The sequence below is a fragment of the Mobula birostris genome, chromosome 2, assembly GCF_030028105.1.
Source record: "Mobula birostris isolate sMobBir1 chromosome 2, sMobBir1.hap1, whole genome shotgun sequence".
Lineage (NCBI taxonomy): Eukaryota > Metazoa > Chordata > Chondrichthyes > Myliobatiformes > Myliobatidae > Mobula > Mobula birostris.
In genome coordinates this window covers 136077788-136099004 of record NC_092371.1, presented here as the reverse complement: position 1 = coordinate 136099004, position 21217 = coordinate 136077788, and the positions used below count along the sequence as shown (strand labels likewise).

General features: G+C 44.6%; 1 protein-coding gene across 2 annotated transcripts in view; it reads right to left on the bottom strand.

Moving 5' to 3' along the window:
• Window positions 1–21217, bottom strand: part of LOC140191469 (dynein axonemal heavy chain 6-like) — a 91076-nt gene that overhangs the window by 57684 nt on the left and 12175 nt on the right. For both annotated transcript variants that reach the window (XM_072248916.1, XM_072248923.1), the window contains exons 5-8: window positions 17231–17646; window positions 15061–15259; window positions 12192–12416; window positions 502–608 (exon numbers count right to left, since the gene is read on the bottom strand). In XM_072248916.1, the coding sequence (XP_072105017.1) occupies window positions 502–608; window positions 12192–12416; window positions 15061–15259; window positions 17231–17646 (947 nt within the window). The remainder of the gene's footprint in view (window positions 1–501; window positions 609–12191; window positions 12417–15060; window positions 15260–17230; window positions 17647–21217) is intronic.

The window sequence follows — 21217 nt, the reverse complement described above, 5'->3', positions numbered from 1 at the left end:
ATCAATGACAATGAAGGGAGGTGACGTATTTTTGGATTAGGATGGTGTGTGACTTGAGAGAGAAATCTGAATGTGGTGCTGTTCCCAACCACAAGAAATCTTTGTCCTTGGGTGACAGAAGTGACAGTCTTGAGAGGAGTTGTTGGAGTAGCCTGCACATGTAACCTCAGTGCATTTGGCACATGGTTCATGCTGCAGTTCCGTGTATTGATGGAGGGATTGAATGGGATGTGCTGTCAGAGGAGGTGGTGGAGTTGAATACAATCATTGTGTTTAAGAGATATTTTGAATGGACAAGGCACGTATAGACAAATAATCAAAACAGGCAAATTAGATTATTGTAGGGAAAGAAGGTGCACCTCGATGTACTGGGTCAAAAGGCCCACACCTGTGCCATATAAGTAACTTGGTGATTGTATGCTAGATATTGAGCCATGTCTGGATGGTGTTTAGGTTAAGCTGCACCCTCACACTGGCTATTCATGTGACGCTCATTCCTACCAATATAAGCCTTTGGAATGCACTCAGAAGTTCCCAAGGGAAAATTGTGTCCTCAGGTTCGGTGTTCACACGGTGTAATCCAGTGCTAATTCCTTGTGAGCTCAAACCTGTGCAACAAAGAGGTAGATATGTAAACCCTCTCTAACTGCAGAAGTTTATAGAGTACTAACCATGACTCTCTCTCTCTCCTACTCCCTGCCCCAATCCCCAACACTCTCTCTCTCCTCCACTCAACACCCCCAATGGTCTCCTTTCCCCTGTTCCCCTCCCTAGTCCCCATTCTCTTCCCCACTCCCTGCCCCCAGTCCCCAATGCCTCCCTCCATCTCCCTGCATTGCCATCCACAGTGCCATCTCCTACCAATCTCCAGCACTCTCTTTCTCTTGGCCTCAATCCCCCAGCATTCTGAGCCTTCCGAACTAGAGTGGGAACAGATCGTCCTTAATGTCAAGGGATCACTTCAGAAGCAGGTAGTTCCGTGTCTCAGGGTGGAGATCACTGCTGCTAACAAACCATGAGCTTTATTCCAGTCTTGAGTTCTTAGTTTTCATCAGACAACCAAAGACTGTGCTGGCTCACTGAACGTGACAGTAGATGTCTGCCTTCACTCTGTGTAGGCTGCTCCTCCCTGTGCTTTAAAGAGAAGCTCTCCACATTCTCTCCATCTAGATGCACTGAGGACATGACCTTTGTTGTGCAAGAGCTCAAACAGAAATGGAGCAAGCTATAGGAACTAAAGGCCTTTTTCCACCTCAGTAAAACATTTATCTCCATCTACTGAAAGGGATAGTGGAGAATTTCCCTCAAGTTTGACTGCTCCAGAAATTCACCTCCTTCTTCAAGGTGGCTCCTGAGATATGGGAAGCAGTCTTCTTTTTCCACTGTCCCATCATGGATGTTTATTGAAGGAGGGTAGTATCCAACAGTGGTGGGCTCAGATGGCAAAGATTCTTTGTTTTACGGATAATTAATGTAAGCCCTCAGCATCTATGTGATTGAATTGACAATAACTTGGAGAACATCCTCCAAACATGCATTTATATGTTGTCTGTGAAGTATAGCTCAGTGCATTAAATTGGGGTTCAACTAAACTTGGTTCCTCAGTGGAGATGCAGAGTTTCTTTGTCCCAATGATTGAGGGAAGTTGTCGAGGCAATGATGCAGCTTTGCTTCACATTGGTCTGTACTAACTCTGGGTCTGTTTACTCCATATGGGATTTTGGGAAGTTAAACTGGAACAGGTCAAAGATAGTAAATGGCAGGATCCTGGTAGAACAAACAGGCCTAAGGGTAGAGGTACATTGTTTCATGAATGTAGTGACACAGGTAGACAGGTTGGTGAAAGATGCCATTTGTCATGCTTGCCTTCATTGGCTGTGGTATTGAGTACAGGAGTTGGGACATTATGTTACAACTGTACAGGACACTGGGTAGACCACACTTGGACTGTTGTGCACATTTCTGGTTATAGCATTCTAGAGAGGATGTGATTAAGCTAGAGATAATGTAGAAAAGGCTCACCTTGATGCTACAGGGACTGGAGACTTGGTTACAAGGTTAAACTGGATAGATTGCTTTTTCTGCCCTGGAGTGTAGGAGGCAGAGCTGTGACGTTATTGAGGTTCATAAACTCAGGAGAAGCATAGATAGGGTAGATAATTACAGTCTTTTTCCTCAGGGTATGGAAGTCTTAAACTAAAGGGCACACAGTAGTAACCAGAGCATCAATCGTGTGTTGGAGAACAGGGAAGGTTCAGGCATAAAAGGGAGACACTGCCCAGCAGACCGGTCATCAAGGGAACGGTCATCGACGGAGTGGTCTGAGGCAAAATGGTAGGTCTTTGGCTCATTCGGGTGTTGGCGAGGTAAATGGACTTCATTTCTTTTTCCTTGCATTTTTTTTTGGAGGAATAGAGAGCATGTCTGTAGGGTTAGCGCTTTGCTCTGGGTGTCAGATGTGGGAATTCTGGGAATCTTCCAGTCTCCCAGATGGCCACATCTGCACCAGGTGTACCGAGATGCAGCTCCTGGAGACCATGTTTAGGATCTGGAGCTGCGGCTTGATGACCTACAGCCTATTAAGGAAAGCGAGTGGGAGATAGTTACAAGGAGTTAGTCACCCCAAGGCTGCAGGAGCTGGATAAGTGGGTGACTGGCAGGGAAACATAGAAACATAGAAAATAGGTGCAGGAGTAGGCCATTCAGCCCTTCGAGCCTGCACTGCCATTCAGTATGATCATGGCTGATCATCCAACTCAGAACCCTATACCTGCCTTCTCTCCATACCCCCTGATCCCTTTAGCCACAAGGGCCATATCTAACTCCCTCTTAAATAAGCCAATGAACTGTCCTCAACTGTTTCCTGTGGCAGAGAATTTCACAGATTCACCACTCTCTGTGTGAAGAAGTTTTTCCTAATCTCGGTCCTAAAAGGCTTCCCCTTTATCCTCAAACTGTGACCCCTCGTTCTGGATTTCCCCAACATCGGGAACAATCTTCCTGCATTCTTCCTGGAAGGAATGGGAAAAGCTCAGATAGTAGAGAGCACCCCTGTGGCCATCCCCCTCAGTAATCATTATCTCATTTTAGATGCTGTTGAGGGGGGGGGGGTGACCTGACAGAGGATGACCATGGCGATTGGGTCTCTGGCACTGAGTCTGGTTCTGTGGTGTAGAAGGGAGAGAAGAAGATGAGGAATGCAGTAGTCATAGGGGATTCCATAGTGAGGGGAACAGACAGGAGGTTCTGTCAGCCTGATAGGGATATTCACAAGGTGTGTTGCCTCCCAGCTGCCAGGGTATGGGATGCCTCGGATCGGGTACAGAGTATTCTGAAGGGAGAAGGTGAACAGCCAGAAGTCTTGGTACAAGTTGGCACCAGTGACATTGGTAGAAAAAGGGAGGAGGTCCTGAAGAGAGAATTCAGGGAGTTAGGTAGGAAGCTGAAAAGCGGGACCTCCAGGGTAGTAATCTCATGATTGCTGTCTGTGCCACGTGCGAACGAGCACAAGAATAGCATGATCAGGCATATTAATGCGTGGCTGAGAGACTGGTGTAGGGGGCAGGGCTTTGGGTCCCTGGGTCATTGGGGCCTCTTCTGGGGGAGGTACGACCTGTACAAAAAGGAGGGGTTACACCTGAACACAAAGGGGTCCAATATCCTAGCAAGCAGATTTAATTGTTTGGGAGGGTTTTAACTAATTTGGCAGGGGAATGGGAACCGGATTGATAGTGCTGAGGAAGGGGAAAACAGAAATAAATCAAAGATAGTGTGCAACAGAGATGATAGAAAGGAGAGGTAGGAGATGAGGCATAATCACAGCCAGTGGGATGAGTTACAGGGCAATAGAGGTGTAGTGCAGTTAAAACAGAAAGCAATAAATACTGGACTGAAAATGTTATATTTGAATACACGCAGCATAAGAAATAAAATGGACGATCTTGAGATTCAGCTACAGATTGGCAAGTATGACGTTGTGGCCATCTCTGAAACCCTGGCTAAAGGATAGCTGTCACTGGGAGCTGAATGTGCATTGGAAAGATAGGTTAGCAGGCAGAGGGGGTAGTGTGGCCCTGTGTATAAGAAATAATATTAAATCATTAGAAAGGGATGACATAGGATTGGAAGGTGTAGAGTCTCTATCAGTTGAGTTAAGAAATAACAAGGGTAAAAGGACCCTAATGGCAGTTGTATACAGGCCTCCAGAGCAGCTGGGATGTGAATTACAAATTACAGCAGGAGATAGAAAAGGCATGTCAGAAGGGCAATGTCATGATAACTGTTGGGGATTTTAACATGGAAGTGGATTGGGAAAACCAGGCCAGTACTGGACCTCAAGAGAGAATTTATAGAATGTCTAAGGGATGGCTTTTTGGAACAGCTTGTTGTTGAGCCCACCAGGGGATCAGCTGTGTTGGATTGGGTGTTGTGCAATGATGCGGAGGTGATAAGTGAGCTTAAGGTTAAGGAACCTTTTGGGATCAGTGATCACAATATGATCAAGTTCACTTTGAAATTTGAGAAGGAGAAACTAAATTCCAATATGTTGGTATTTCAGTGGAATAAAGGAAATTACAATGTCATGAGAGGGGAACTGGCCAAAGTTGACTGGAAAGGGACACTAGCAGGAAGGACAGCAGAGCAGCAATGGCTGGAGTTTCTGTGAAAAATGAGGGAAGTGCAAGACAGATATATTCCAAATAAGAAGAGATTTTCGAATGGAAGAAGGACACAATCATAGCTGACAAGTGAAGTCAGAGTCAAAGTAAAAGCAAAAGAGGGGGCATACAAGGAAGCCAAAGCTATTTGGAAGATAGAGGATTGGGAAGCTTTTAAAAGCTTGCAGAAGGAAACTAAGAAAGTCATTAGGAAGGAAAAGATGAAAAGCTTTTTTTAAGTATATAAAGGGAAAAGGTGAGTTAAGGGTAGATATAGGACCAATAGAAAATGATGCTGGAGATATTGTAACGAGAGACACAAGATGGCAGAGGAACTGAATGTGTATTTTGCATCAGTCTTCACAGTGGAAGATATCTGCAGTATACCAGACATTCAAGAGTGTCAGGGAAGTGAAGCATGTGCCGTGAAAATTACGACTGAGAAGGTGCTCAGGAAGCTTAATGGTCTGAGGGTGGATAAATCTCCTGGACCTGATGAAATGCACCCATGGGTTCTGAAGGAAGTAGCTGGAGAGATTGCGGAGGCATTAACAATAATCTTTCAAGAATTGATAGGTTCTGGCATCGTACCGGGTGACTGGAAAATTGCAGATGTTACTCTGCTAATTAAGAAGGGTGGGAGGCAGCAGAAAGGAAACTATAGACCTGTAAGCCTGACATCAGTGATTGGGAAGTTATTAAAATCAATTGTTATGGATGAGATTACAGAATACCTGGAGGCACATGACAAGATAGGCCAAAGCCAGCATGGTTTCCTGAAAGGAAGATCCTGCCTGACTAACCTACTGCAATTTTTAAAGGAAATTACAAGCAGGGTAGACAAAGGAGATGCAGTAGATGTGGTGTACTTTGATCTTCAGAAGGCCTTTGACAAGGTGCCACACATGAGGCTGCTTAGTGAGATAAGATTCCATAGAATTACAGGGGTAAACACGAGGAATTCTGCAGATGCTGGAAATTCAAGCAACGCACATCAAAGTTGCTGATGAACACAGCAGGCCAGACAGCATCTCTAGGAGGAGGTACAGTCGACGTTTCGGGCCAAGACCCTTCGAAGTCCTGATGAAATGTCGACTGTACCTCTTTCTAGAGATGCTGCCTGAATTACAGGGGAGTTACTAGCACGGGTGGAGCATTGGCTGATCGGCAGAAAGCAGAAAGTGGGAATAAAGGGATCCTATTCCGGCTGGCTGCTGGTTACCAGTGGAATTCCACAGGGCTTGGTATTGGGACGGCTGCTTCTCATGATGTATGTCAATGATTTGGACTATTGGATATATGGCTAAATTTGCCAATGATACAAAGATCTGTGGAAGAGCAGGTAGTGTTGATGAAACAGAGAGCCTGCAGAGAGACTTAGATAGTTTAGGGGCATGAGCAAAGAAGTGGCAAATGAAATACAATGTTGGAAAGTGGATGGTCATGCACTTTGGTGGGAGAAATAAATGGGCAGACCATTATTTAGATAGGGAGAGAATTCAAAATGCAGAGATGCAAAGGGACTTGGGAGTTCTTGTGCAGGATACCCTAAAGGTTAACCTTTGGGATGAGTCGGTGGTAAAGAAGGCAAATGCAATGTTGGCATTTATTTCTAGAGGTATAGAATATAAGAGCAGGGATGTGATGTTGAGGCTCTATTCGGCAGTCGTGAGACCACGTCTGAGAACGTCTGGCAGCTCTTTGGCTGTATTCCCTGGAGTTCAGGAGAATGAGGGGGATCTCATAGAAACATTCCGAAACTTAGGAAGTTTAATGGCGCCTAATGGTGACTCCTTTGTTTGCATCTTCGGAAACAACTCAATTTCCATCTTCAATATCTCTATTTTTCCTTTTCAGAGTTCTTTTGAAGTCCCTGACCTGGAGTTACACGCTGACTACAGTTCTTTGTGGAAATGGGACCTGCTCTCAGGATTTTATGACTGGCCATTATTCGGCACACCAAGGGCTTGGCCGAAAAAACATAGAAGCATAGAAAACCTACAGCACAATACAAGCCCTTTGGCCCACAAAGTTGTGCCAAACATGTCCCTACATTAGAAATTACTAGGCTTACATATAGCCCTCCATTTTTCTCAACTCCATGTACCTATCCAAATGTCTCTTAAAAGACCCTATCGTATCCGCCTCCACCACCGTTGCCGGCAGCCCATTCCACGCATTCACAACTCTCTGAGTGAAAAACTTACCCCTGACATCTCCTCTGTACCTACTCCCCAGCACCTTAAACCTGTGTCCCCCTGTGGCAACCATTTCAGCCCTGGGAAAAAGCCTCTGACAATCCACACGATCAATGCCTCTCATCATCTTATACACCTCTATCAGGTCACCTCTCATGCTCCATCACTCCAAGGAGAAAAGACCGAGTTCACTCAACCTATTCTTATAAGGCATGCTCCCCAATCTGGGCAACATCCTTGTAAATCTCCTCTGCACCCTTTCTATGGCTTCCACATCCTTTCTGTAGTGAGGCGACCAGAACCGAGCACAATACTCCAAGTGGGGTCTGACCAGGGTCCTATATGACTGCAACATTACCTCTCGGCTCCTAAATTCAATTCAACGATTGATGAAGGCTAATACACTGTACGCCTTCTTAACCACAGAGTCAACCTGTACAGCTGCTTTAAGCGACCTATGGACTTGACTCCAAGATCCCTCTGATCCTCCACACTGCCAAGAGTCTTACCATTAATACTATATTCTGCCATCATATTTGACCTACCAAAATGAACTACTTCACACTTATCTGGGTTGAACTCCATCTGCCACTTCTCAGCCCAGTTTTGCATCCTATCAATGTCCTGCTGTAGAATCTGACAGCCCTCCACACTATCCACACCTTCAACCTTTGCGTCATCAGCAAACTTACTAACCCATCTCTCCACTTCCTCATCCAAATCATTAATAAAAATTACGAAGAGTAAGGGTCCCAGAACAGATCCCTGAGGCACTCCACTGGTGACTGACCTCCATGCAGAATATGACCCATCTACAACCATTCTTTGCCTTCTGTGGGCAAGCCAGTTCTGGATCCACAAAGCAATGTCCCCTTGGTTCCCATGCCTCCTTACTTTCTCAATAAGCCTTGCATGGGGTACCTTATCATATGTCTTGCTGAAATCCATACACACTACATCTACTGCTATTCCTTCTTCAATGTGTTTAGTCACATCCTCAAAAAATTCAATAAGCCTCATAAGGCACAACCTGCCTTTGACAAAGCCATGCTGACTATTCCTAATCATATTATGCCTCTCCAAATGTTCATAAATCCTGCCTCTCAGGATCTTCTCCATCAACTTACCAACCAGTGAAGTAAGACTCACTGGTCTATAATTTCCTGGGCTATCTCTACTCCCTTTCTTGAATAAAAGAACAACATCCGCAACCCTCCAATCCTCCGGAACCTGTCCTGTCCCCAATGATGATGCAAAGATCATCGCCAGAGGCTCAACAATCTCCTCCCTCACCTGCCACAGTAGCCTGGGGTACATCTCATCTGGTCCCGGTGACTTATCCAACTTGATGCTTTCCAAAAGCTCCAGCACATCCTCTTTCTTAATATCTACATGCTCAAGCTTTTCTGTCTGCTGCAAGTCATTACTGCAGTCACCAAGATCCTTTTCCATAGTGAATACTGAAGTAAAGTATTCATTAAGTACCTCTGCTATCTCCTCCAGTTCCATACATACCTTCCCACTGTCATACTTGATAGGTCCTATTCTTTCATGTCTTATCTTCTTGCTCTTCACATATTTGTAGAATGCCTTGGGGTTTTCCTTAATCCTGCCCGCCAAGGTCTTCTCGTGGCTCCTTTTGGCTCTCCCAATTTCCTTCTTAAGCTCCTTCCTATTAGCCTTATAATCTTCTAGATCTCTAATATTACCTAGCTCTCTGAATCTTTTGTAAGCTTTTCTTATTTATTACAGCCTTTGTACACCACGGTTCCCGTACCCTACCATCCTTTCCCTGTCTCATTGGAACGTACCTATGCAGAACTCCACACAAATATCCCCTGAACATTTGCCATATTTCTTCCATACTTTTCCCTGAGAACATCTGTTTCCAATTTCTTGCCTGATAGCCTCATAATTCCCCTTACTCCAATTAAACGCTTTTCTAACTTGTCTGTTCCTATCTCTCTCCGATGCTATTGTAAAGGAGATAGATGATCGCTATCTCCAAAATGCTCTCCCACTGAGAGATCTGACACCTGACCAGGTTCACTTCCCAATACCAAATCAAGTACAGCCTCTCCTCTTGTAGTCTTATCTACATAGTGTCAAGAAACCTTCCTGAACACACCTAACAAACTCCACCCCATCTAAACCCCTTGCTCTAGGGAGATGCCAATCGATATTTGGGAAATTAAAATCTCCCATCATGACAACTCTGTTATTATTACACCTTTCCAGGATCTGTTTCCCAATCTGCTTCTCGATATCCCTGTTACTATTGGGCAGCCTATAAAAAAACACCCAGTAAAGTTATTGACCCCTTCCTGTTCCTAACCTCCACCCACAGAGATTCCACAGACAATCCCTCCATGGCGTCCACCTTTTCTGCAGCCGTGACACTATTCCTGATCAACAGTGCCACGCCCCCACTTCTTTTGCCTCCCTCCCTGTTCTTCCTGAAACACCTAAAACCTGGCACTTGAAGTAACCATTCCTGTCCCTGAGCCATCCAAGTCTCTGTAATGGCCACCACATCATATCTCCAAGCACTGATCCATGCTCTAAGCTCATCTGCTTGGTTCACAACACTCCTTGCATAAAATAGACGCATCTCAAACCTTCAGTCTGAGCGCGTCTCTTCTCTATGAACTGCCGATTCTCCCTCTCGCATTGTCTACAAGCTTTCTCTATTTGTAAGCCAACCTCCTCTTCCCCAGTCTCTTCAGTTCGGTTCCCACCCCCCAACAATTCTGAGCTCGGCTTGCCTTCGGAAGACTGAGATCTCGTGGTTCTGGAGACAGGTGGATTGAAGATCGGTGTCCTGGTAAATCAGTGTGTTGTGGGAGATGGAAGATCTCAAGTTGTGTGCCCAAAGACCCGAGATCTTTGGGCAAGAGCTCGGAAAAAGCGTCGCAATGGACTTTTAACATTGTAAACCAGCAAGTTGTTTGTTATGTCTCACTTCTCGCTGTGACATGGAGACACCTCTTTTTCCCTTATTAGGGAAAGAGAGAGAGCCTGTGGTATGTCGAATACTGGGTGAACAAGTTGTCTTTGGAGTACTGTAAGTCGGTAGCTTTCCTGTCGCTTTGCTTAAGTTTGAGTTCTTGGTGGCAGGTTTGCTTTTATTCCGGTGGGGGGAGGGGGATTGATGCTTGCTGCCACTTATGCGTGGGAGGGAGGGACGCTGTGGGGGACTTTGGGGTTCTAACATTTAACTGTCATTCATTCTTTGGGGCCACTCCTCTGTTTTTCGTGGATGATTGCAGAGAAAAAGCATTTCAAGATGTATTTTGTACACATTTCTCTGACGTTAAATGTACCTTTGAAAACTTTGAAATGTTAAAAAGGCCCAAACAGATTAGATATGGCAAAGTTATTTCCCATGGTAGAGGAGTCCAGGACAAGAGGGCATGACTTCAGGATTGAATGACGTCCATTTAGAACAGAGATGTGGAGAAATTACTTTAGTCAGAGGGTGGTAAATCTGTGGAATTTGTTGCCACGAGTGGCTGTGGAGGCCAAGTCATTGGGTGCATTTAAGGCAGAGATAGATAGGTTCTTGATTAGTCAGGGCATTAAAGGATAGGAGGAGAAGGCACGGGAGTGGGGATGACTGGAAGAATTAGATCAGCTCATGATTGAATGGCGGAGCAGACTCGATGGGCTGAATGGCCTACTTCTGATCCTATATATTATGGTCTAAGGTGAGAGAGGAAGGATTTAAAAGGAGAACTGAGAGTTAAGATTTTCCTCCCAATACTATGGATAATATGTGAAAAAAAAAGTTGCCAGAGGAAGTGGTTGAGGCAGGCACAAGAATATTTAGAAGACACGTGGACAGGTACATGGATATGAAAGATTTAGAAAGATATAGGCCAAACATAGGCAAATAGCACCATTTCAGAATTGATGAATTGGGTTGAAGGTCCTGTTTCAGTACTGTGTAACTGAATAACATTCTGATTTTCATGCAATTATAAAGCCAACATAAGTCAAATGAATTTCCAGGGCAGTCAAAGTTGATTAGGATACTCCAAGCTTTCTACTGATGGAGCCATCATCTTTATGAGGTTGTAAAAAGGCCCTTTGTTGTGGTGAAAATAGGAAAGAAGTCTGTCTTTGAAGTCTGAAAATAAACAGATAAACCTTTTCCAATGGTCAGTTCTGACAAAGGATCTTGTTAATTGTTCCTCTTCCCATAGGCATTACCCAACCAGTGGAGTGTTTGCAGCTTTTTCTGTCCTTAATTCATGTTTGACATTGTAACTGATGTTTGCATTTCTCCTAGAACTGCTGTGTGAAGGTGACATTACTGTTCATTTGGGGAACTGCTCTTCAGTGGCTTGGAGAAAGCAGTTAAAGAGAACTGTTAGGAAGACATGGGGAGACTCCTTAGTAGTAATATTTGTAATGGATTTAATCTCTCAAAGATGGTCATCATTTGATCAGTATTACACAAAAAGGTTAGCCTACACAAATGGATAGGGTGGTAAAGGCAAGCATGGTTGGGCACTGAGCATAAGAGAAAGAACGCACATTGCATCTATATAAAACTTTGCTTAAGCTGCAGCTGGAATAATTTGTGCGGTTCTGGTCACCCCGATGTAGGAAGGATGTAGAGGTCATGGAGAGGATGCATCAGAGCTTTATCAGCATGCTGCCTAAATTAAAGAGTATGAACTGTCAGGAAAGGTTGGATAAATTTTGTGATTTTTATGGAGAGTCAGAGGCTGAGGGGAGACCTAAAAGGAGGTTATAAAATTATAAGAGGCATGAATAGGGTAGACAGTCAGAATCTATTTCCCCCGGGTAGAATTAACAGGTATTAAAGGATATGCATTTATAGTGAGATGGGAAAAGTTTAATGGAGCTATGTGGTATGTGCCTGGAATATGATACCTAGGGTAGTGATGGAAGGAGATACGATAGTGGTGATCATGAGGTTGTCAGATAGATACATGAAAATGCAGGGAATATGGGGATATGGATCAGGGACAGGCAGAAGAGATTCAGTATAATTTGGCATCATGCTCAGTGCAGATCTCATGAGCTGAAATGCTTGCTCCTGTGCTGTACTGCTGTGTTAATTTTTCTCTGATTCCGATGTCTCTGCCGCCTCCTGACATGACCCCAGATGTAGGAGCTGAGATTACAAACACATACACTAGGAAACAGCATGCATATTCATTCCCAGCACACACAACAGCTATCAGCACCCACTGAGTTAACAGTGCACACTTCAATTACCAGCAAATGCACCAGGTGCCAGCAAACAATCCAGTTATCACCCTGCCCCTTGTAGCAGAAGCGCAGCTTCCACTGCGCAATTTACCTTGCTTTGAGAGTGGCATCTGTTTGCGGAAAGGAGTTTTCAGGAAGTGGTGGAGTTCCTCAGCCTGGCGGAAGTCTTCCCACTGCTGAGGCTGGCTATTGAGGGATCTACAGAGGAGCGCAAAGGGGGTCAGCTGAGTGGTAATGTACAGACACTGACTCCAGATGGCTTCAGACATCCACTGAGCATTACCACTTTGCTTAAACCATTTATTCTCTTCCAGACCTGTACAATAAATAATAACTTTCCTTAATCAAAGTATGGCAGATAGACCACTATTACTGTCCCCCACCCCCCCAGAGAGTGACAATCACTGAGACCCATCAGACTTATGTCGAAGACATGAGCTCAATTGACACATATTTAATGAGCCTCCCAAAATCTCAAAAAATACAAATATAATATAGGAGAATATAAAGTGAAAATACAAAAATATCATGAATAAAGAAAAAAAATTATACCCCAAAAGAAAAAAAATCTAACCCAACTAAAAGAAAACTAAAGAAAAAAAAGTAAAAGAATGGGCTATTATGATACCTCAGATAAGACCATTAGTGTTGTTAACTCCGCTCCTCTCCCCGAACATGGAGTAACAAAATAGAATTGGAAAGGGTCAAATTACATCATATGAAAGTATTGAATAAATGGTCTCCAAATCTCTTCAAGTTTAATAGAAGGGTCGTAAATGTCGCTTCTAATCTTTTCTAAATTTAAGCAAGACATAGTTTGAGAAAACCAATGAAATGTTGTAGGAGGACTAATCTCTTTCCAATTCAATAGTATGGATCTTCTAGCCATTAGTGTAACAAAAGCAATCATCCGACAAGCTGAGGGGGTCAGATGATGTTGTTCTATCACTGGTAAACCAAAGACTGCAGTAATAGGATGAGGTTGTAAATCAATATTCAAAACAGTTGAAATAATATCAAAGGTATCGTCCCAGTATGTCTTCAGCAATATGTCGAAGACATGAGTTGGAAAAATCCCCCCAACCTACACCAACATCCTCAGGGAACGGAGACTGGGACAGAAATCCCTCCGCCACTGTACACCGACATTGGCAGGGACTAAGGAGAGGCAGAGGAGTCGTTTCCACGTACACTGACACTCACAGGGTGTGGAGAGGAGTGAACATTCTCACTGTGCTCTGAGGCCCTCAGGGGACAGGGGTCACTCCCACTGCACCCCAATATCCACAGAGACCAGGGAGAGGGACAGGAATCACTCCCACTGTACCCCAATATTCACAGAGACCAGGGAGAGGGACAGGGATCACTTCCACTGTACCCCAATAGCCACAGAGACCAGGGAGAGGGACAGGGATCACTCCCACTGTATCCCAATATCCACAGTGAGTGGGAAGAGGGACAGGGATCACTCTCACTGTACCCCAATATCCACAGAGACCGGGGAGAGGGACAGGGATCACTCCCACTGTATCCCAATATTCACAGTGAGTGGGAAGAGGGACAGGGATCACTCTCACTGTACCCCAATATCCACAGAGACCGGGGAGAGGGACAGGGATCACTCCCACTGTATCCCAATATTCACAGAGACCGGGGAGAGGGACGGGGGTCACTCCCATTGTACCCCAATATCCACAGTGGCCGGGGAGAGGGACAGGGATCACTCCCACTGTATCCCAATATTCACAGAGACCGGGGAGAGAGATGGGGGTCACTCCCACTGTACCCCAATATCCACAGTGAGTGGGAAGAGGGACAGGGATCACTCCCACTGTACCCCAATATCCACAGTGACCGGGGAGAGGGACAGGGATCACTCCCACTGTACCCCAATATCCACAGTGAGTGGGGGAGAGGGACAGGGATCACTCCCACTGTATCCCAATATCCACAGTGAGTGGGAAGAGGGACAGGGATCACTCTCACTGTACCCCAATATCCACAGAGACCGGGGAGAGGGACAGGGATCACTCCCACTGTATCCCAATATCCACAGTGGCCGGGGAGAGGGACGGGGGTCACTCCCATTGTACCCCAATATCCACAGTGGCCGGGGAGAGGGACAGGGATCACTCCCACTGTATCCCAATATTCACAGAGACCGGGGAGAGAGATGGGGGTCACTCCCACTGTACCCCAATATCCACAGTGAGTGGGAAGAGGGACAGGGATCACTCCCACTGTACCCCAATATTCACAGAGACCGGGGAGAGAGATGGGGGTCACTCCCACTGTACCCCAATATCCACAGTGAGTGGGGGAGAGGGACAGGGATCACTCCCACTGTACCCCAATATCCACAGTGAGTGGGGGAGAGGGACAGGGATCACTCCCACTGTATCCCAATATCCACAGTGAGTGGGAAGAGGGACAGGGATCACTCTCACTGTACCCCAATATCCACAGAGACCGGGGAGAGGGACAGGGATCACTCCCACTGTATCCCAATATCCACAGTGGCCGGGGAGAGGGACGGGGGTCACTCCCATTGTACCCCAATATCCACAGTGGCCGGGGAGAGGGACAGGGATCACTCCCACTGTATCCCAATATTCACAGAGACCGGGGAGAGAGATGGGGGTCACTCCCACTGTACCCCAATATCCACAGTGAGTGGGAAGAGGGACAGGGATCACTCCCACTGTACCCCAATATCCACAGTGACCGGGGAGAGGGACAGGGATCACTCCCACTGTACCCCAATATCCACAGTGAGTGGGGGAGAGGGACAGGGATCACTCCCACTGTACCCCAATATCCACAGTGAGTGGGGGAGAGGGACAGGGATCACTCCCACTGTACCCCAATATCCTCAGAGACTGGGGAGAGGGACAGGGATTACTCCCACTGTACCCCAACACCCACAGCAGAATTCAAACAACAGATTGTTGGGGTTGTACTCTGTGTGTCCTGGGATCTCTGTCCATGGTCCACTTTTGCCAGCACTTCTGAATGAAGGAAGATCTGCCACTCAGCCTCTGGCAGGGTTCCCATGGAGCTGTGGCCACCTTCCTCCATCTTGTTCATCCGCATGATGCTGGTGCACAGCATAAAGGAGAAGCAGAGCTGGTGATCCGTGAAGATGGCAAACTGGACCAGCTTTTGGGGGAGAGACAGAAAGATGAGATTATCCACTTCTTGTACAACCCTTACATACTGCCACTCTGTACAGTATACCATTCACACCACCCAACACTGTCCCTGCATTTTCATTCTTCTTGTGTTCAGAAATATATAGAAAGATTAATTTTTACAGCATGAAAACCTGCCACAATGTATGGTTTGTTCAATAGTTGTATATTCAGAGAGCCATTTGTCAACCCTGCAACAAAATAGGCATATTTTGGGTGTCCGGAGTTTGTGCTCAGCAGCTTTTGGACCAGCCATCTGTAATGAATATTCAAAGGAGTTCTGCTAGTTGGGAAGTGTTAGCATTGCAAATATGTAATTCTGCAAGGTGCAAACCTGCCTACATTCAGAATGTTAAAACAAGTAATTATAGCCATTGACACTGCAGTTAATTGTTTACTGTTGTTTTTGTGCTTATAAAGTATAAAACATTGTGTGAGAACAGAATGAGATTCTCTCCAGAAGGTCAACTGTGTGGAATAAAGACTTCCCTATCACAAACTTCTGTCTCTCTCCAATGACTCAGTTCAGTCAGTCACAGCAGTCTACTCTTATCGATACACCTCATAAATTTATATCATTCAACCATGTACTCTCTTACCTTTGTCTGCTCCAGGGAGAATAGATTCAGCTTCCCCAGTTTCTCCTCATAACTGAACTATACCATCCGAGTCAATATGGTGAATCTCCTCTCCATCTTCTCCATTACTATCACAAATTTTCTTTGTTGAGGTCTGTACTCCAGCTGAGGTCTAACTAGTTTTTATTAAGTTTGAACAACACCTCTCTACTTCTGCATACATTGCTTCAACTAATGAATGTCAGTATCCCATAAGCCTTCCTAACCACATTATTTACCTGCATTGCCACCTTCAAGGATCTTGTACTCAGAGGGCTCTCTGTTCCTCAACAGCCTCTAAGACGCTAACATTCATGGTGTATATTCCAGCCTCATTAATTCTCCAAAAATTCATCATCTCACATTTGACTAGATTTAACTCTATTGGACATTTTCAGTCCATTTCACCAATACATCAATATCTCTCTGTAGCCTAAGATACCTTCCCAACCTATCAATAACTCTATCAATCTACGTGTCATTTACAAACTTACCAATCATGTCTCCCACATCCACATCCAAGTAGTACAGATATGTTACAAACAACAAACATCCCACCAAAAATCCTTATGGGACACCATTAATCACAGGCATCCAATCACAAAAATAATCTTCTAACATCACCCTCTGTCTCCTATTCAATTTTATATCCAGTTTGCCAACTTGCCTTGGATCCCATGCACCCTAACCAGTCTCCCATGAGATACCTTGCAAAAGCCTTAACAATGTCTATGTAAATTAAATTTTCTGCCGTTCTCATTGATACACTCCTCAAAGAATTTAATCAAATTGGTCAGAAAAGATATCTACATTAGCTGTCTTCGATGGGTCCCTCGGAATTGTTTCCAGTATCTTCTCTACTTCTGATGTTAGGCTCAAAGGTCTAGAGTTAATAGGCTTTACTCGGCTCCTTAAAAAGGGGGAACTATGTATGCTGCCCTCCGTTTATCAGGTTCCTTACTTTGGGAAATTGATTTCTCCCTCCCTCCTTTTATAAATAGGGGCATATTTTGTTCCTTTCGGGTTTTCTACATTTGCAGCCTCCAGGTTTAATTCATTGGAATTCTACACAAAAGGATGAATTTACTTATTGAGTCTGGGAAGGATGCAATAAGAAAGGCTGATAAGAATACATTGAGTGAGTTGATGAAGGGTGGAAATGACTCGGGTGAAGAATGAGACCTGTTGAGCTTCTGTCCCTCAAACGCATTGCAGAGCAAGTGAATAGGAAGGAGTTTGATCAATTCGAATTGCCTGTGGTGGTGATGTTTGGTAGAATGGTGTTGAAGTCTTGTCTCTTGATGTTTTCGGCAGTGTTGTACCTTGTAAACATTCTTGGTAAGTATTTTGATCTTGTTCTGGAGGAACGAGTTGAAGCTGGAGTGCAGTGGTGTGCTGGTAGAACTTCTGAACCATCTGGATTGTTGCAAAGAGGCACTTTGACTTGTGCCCAACTGTGGCATCCTTGTGAGTGGCTTGTGAATGTCACCCACAGACTCAGCGAATATCTTCATGAACCAGTGCAAAGAGAACTGGTACATGCAGTTCAGCTGCGACAATTCATCAATCACGAAGTACAAAATGGAACCTTGTGTTGCCACAGGAAGGTACTTCTGGCGAGCAGCTGTGATTTTCTTTTCGTTCTCCTCCGAGGCTTCAATGCGAAGTTTTATCTCTTTGGACATGTCTTTTGACTTCTGAAGGGTATCAATGAGGTCCTGGTCATCTAAGATGTTCCCTAGAACAAGGAAGAGTCACAGTGAAAATACTGCATTGATAGAAAGGTTCCTACTTCAGGAACCGAATCGAACTCTTCAATCTTGAGAGTTCCTCCCATTCAAAACTCCAGTTTTATTTGGCTGTTCCTTCATCTGCCTAAGGCCTGAAATATTTTCCAAAAAATCTCCACGTCCCTTTTCTTCCTTAAGGCATAAGAATAAGTACAAGAGGGCCCTTGAAATTGCACCTCCATTCATTAACATCACTGACATTCATCCTTGGCCTGAATATCACATTGACTCCTTTATTTAAATTTCTGTCAGTCTTCCTTTTACATATTGGACCTGGAATTGGTTTATTTTTGTCACATGTACTGAGATACAGTGAAAGGCTTATTTTGCATACCGGTCATTTAGATCAAATCATTACACATTGAGGTAGAACAAGGGAAGCCTCCTTCTTGTTCAGCCTCCTCAGCTCTCTGAGGGAATAGGATTCCAGAGAGAGAAATTTCTAAGAGAAGAAATTTCAGCTCACCTCCAAGTGAAATGGGTGAACCCTTATTCTTGTTCCAGATACTCCAGAGACATAAAATCATAGAGCATGGAAACACACCATCCACTGGACATCCATTTGTATTAATCCCATCTTCCAGCACTTGATCCATCGGCTTCTATGTCTGAGTAATTCAAGGGACTTGTCTAACTCCTTTTCAATGCCGTCAGCAACTCTGTTTCTGGCACTTCCTCAAGCAGTGTATTCTAGGTATTCATAATTCACTGGGTGAAAAGGGTTCCTGTCATGTCCCCTCCAAATCTCTTTCCCCTTACTCTAAATCTATATCCTCTGTTATTATTCACTTCCGATAAAAGGAGAAGATTCCTTCAGTCTCGGGATTACTGCCTGTGCCACGCAACAGTGAGAGTAGGAATGCGATGAGGTGGAGGATAAATGCGTGGCTGAGGAATTGGAGCAGGAGGCAGAGATTCAAGTTTTTGGATCATTGGGACCTCTTTTGGCGCAGGCGTGACCTGTACAAAAAGGACGGGTTACACTTGAATCCTAGGGGGATCAATATCCTGGCAGGGAGATTAGCGAGGGCTACTGAGGTGACTTTAAACTAGAATGGTTGGGGGGTGGGAATCAAATTAAAGAGGCTAGGCGAGAGGAGGTTAGTTCACAACAGGGGGATGGGAACCAGTGCAGAGAGACAGGGGGGTGTAAAGTGAGGGTAGAAGCAAAAAGTAGTAAGGAGAAAAGTAAAAGTGGCAGGCCGACAAATCCAGGGCAAGCATCAAAAAGGGCCACTTTTCAACATAATTGTATAAGAGCTAAGAGAGTTGTAAAAGAGCGCCTGAAGGCTTTGTGTGTCAACGCAAGGAGCATTTGTAACAAGGTGGATGAATTGAAAGTGCAGATTGTTATTAATGATTATGATATAGTTGGGATCACAGAGACATGGCTCCAGGGTGACCAAGGATGGGAGCTCAACGTTCAGGGATATTCAATATTCAGGAGGGATAGACATGAAAGAAAAGGAGGTGGGGTGGCGTTGCTGGTTAAAGAGGAGATTAACGCAATAGAAAGGAAGGACATAAACCGGGAAGATGTGGAATCGATATGGGTAGAGCTGTGTAACACTAAGGGGCAGAAAACGCTGGTGGGAGTTGTGTACAGGCCACCTAACAGTAGTAGTGAGGTCGGAGATGGTATTAAACAGGAAATTAGAAATGTGTACAATAAAGGAACAGCAGTTATAATGGGTGACTTCAATCTACATGTAGATTGGGTGAACCAAATTGGTAAAGGTGCTGAGGAAGAGGATTTCTTGGAATGTATGCGGGATGGTTTTTTGAACCAACATGTCGAGGAACCAACTAGAGAGCAGGCTATTCTAGACTGGGTTTTGAGCAATGAGGAAGGGTTAATTAGCAATCTTGTCGTGAGAGGCCCCTTGGGTAAGAGTGACCATAATATGGTGGAATTCTTCATTAAGATGGAGAGTGACATAGTTAATTCAGAAACAAAGGTTCTGAACTTAAAGAGGGGTAACTTTGAAGGTATGAGACGTGAATTAGCTAAGATAGACTGGCAAATGACACTTAAAGAATTGACGGTGGATATGCAATGGCAAGCATTTAAGGATTGCATGGATGAACTACAACAATTGTTCATCCCAGTTTGGCAAAAGAATAAATCAAGGAAGGTAGTGCACCCGTGGCTGACAAGAGAAATTAGGGATAGTATCAATTCCAAAGAAGAAGCATACAAATTAGCCAGAAAAAGTGGCTCACCTGAGGACTGGGAGAAATTCAGAGTTCAGCAGGGGAGGGCAAAGGGCTTAATTAGGAAGGGGAAAAAAGATTATGAGAGAAAACTGGCAGGGAACATTAAAACTGACTGTAAAAGCTTTTATAGATATGTAAAAAGGAAAAGACTGGTAAAGACAAATGTAGGTCCCCTACAGACAGAAACAGGTGAATTGATTATGGGGAGCAAGGACATGGCAGACCAATTGAATAATTACTTTGGTTCTGTCTTCACTAAGGAGGACATAAATAATCTTCCAGAAATAGTAGGGGACAGAGGGTCCAGTGAGATGGAGGAACTGAGCGAAATACATGTTAGTAGGGAAGTGGTGTTAGGTAAATTGAAGGGATTAAAGGCAGATAAATCCCCAGGGCCAGATGGTCTGCATCCCAGAGTGCTTAAGGAAGTAGCCCAAGAAATAGTGGATGCATTAGTGATAATTTTTCAAAACTCGTTAGATTCTGGACTAGTTCCTGAGGATTGGAGGGTGGCTAATGTAATCCCATTTTTTAAAAAAGGAGGGAAAGAGAAATCGGGGAATTATAGACCGGTTAGCCTAACGTCGGTGGTGGGGAAACTGCTGGAGTCAGTTATCAAAGATGTGATAACAGCACATTTGGAAAGCAGTGAAATCATCGGACAAAGTCAGCATGGATTTGTGAAAGGAAAATCATGTCTGACGAATCTCATAGAATTTTTTGAGGATGTAGCTAGTAGAGTGGATAGGGGAGAACCAGTGGATGTGGTATATTTGGATTTTCAAAAGGCTTTTGACAAGGTCCCACACAGGAGATTAGTGTGCAAACTTAAAGCACATGGTATTGGGGGTAAGGTATTGATGTGGATAGAGAATTGGTTAGCAGACAGGAAGCAAAGAGTGGGAATAAATAGGACCTTTTCAGAATGGCAGGCAGTGACTAGTGGGGTACCGCAAGGCTCAGTGCTGGGACCCCAGTCGTTTACAATATATATTAATGACTTGGATGAGGGAATTAAATGCAGCATCTCCAAGTTCGCGGATGACACGAAGCTGGGCGGCAGTGTTAGCTGTGAGGAGGATGCTAAGAGGATACAGGGTGACTTGGATAGGTTGGGTGAGTGGGCAAATTCATGGCAGATGCAATTTAATGTGGATAAATGTGAAGTTATCCACTTTGGTGGCAAAAATAGGAAAACAGATTATTATCTGAATGGTGGCTGATTAGGAAAAGGGGAGGCGCAACGAGACCTGGGTGTCATTATACACCAGTCATTGAAAGTGGGCATGCAGGTACAGCAGA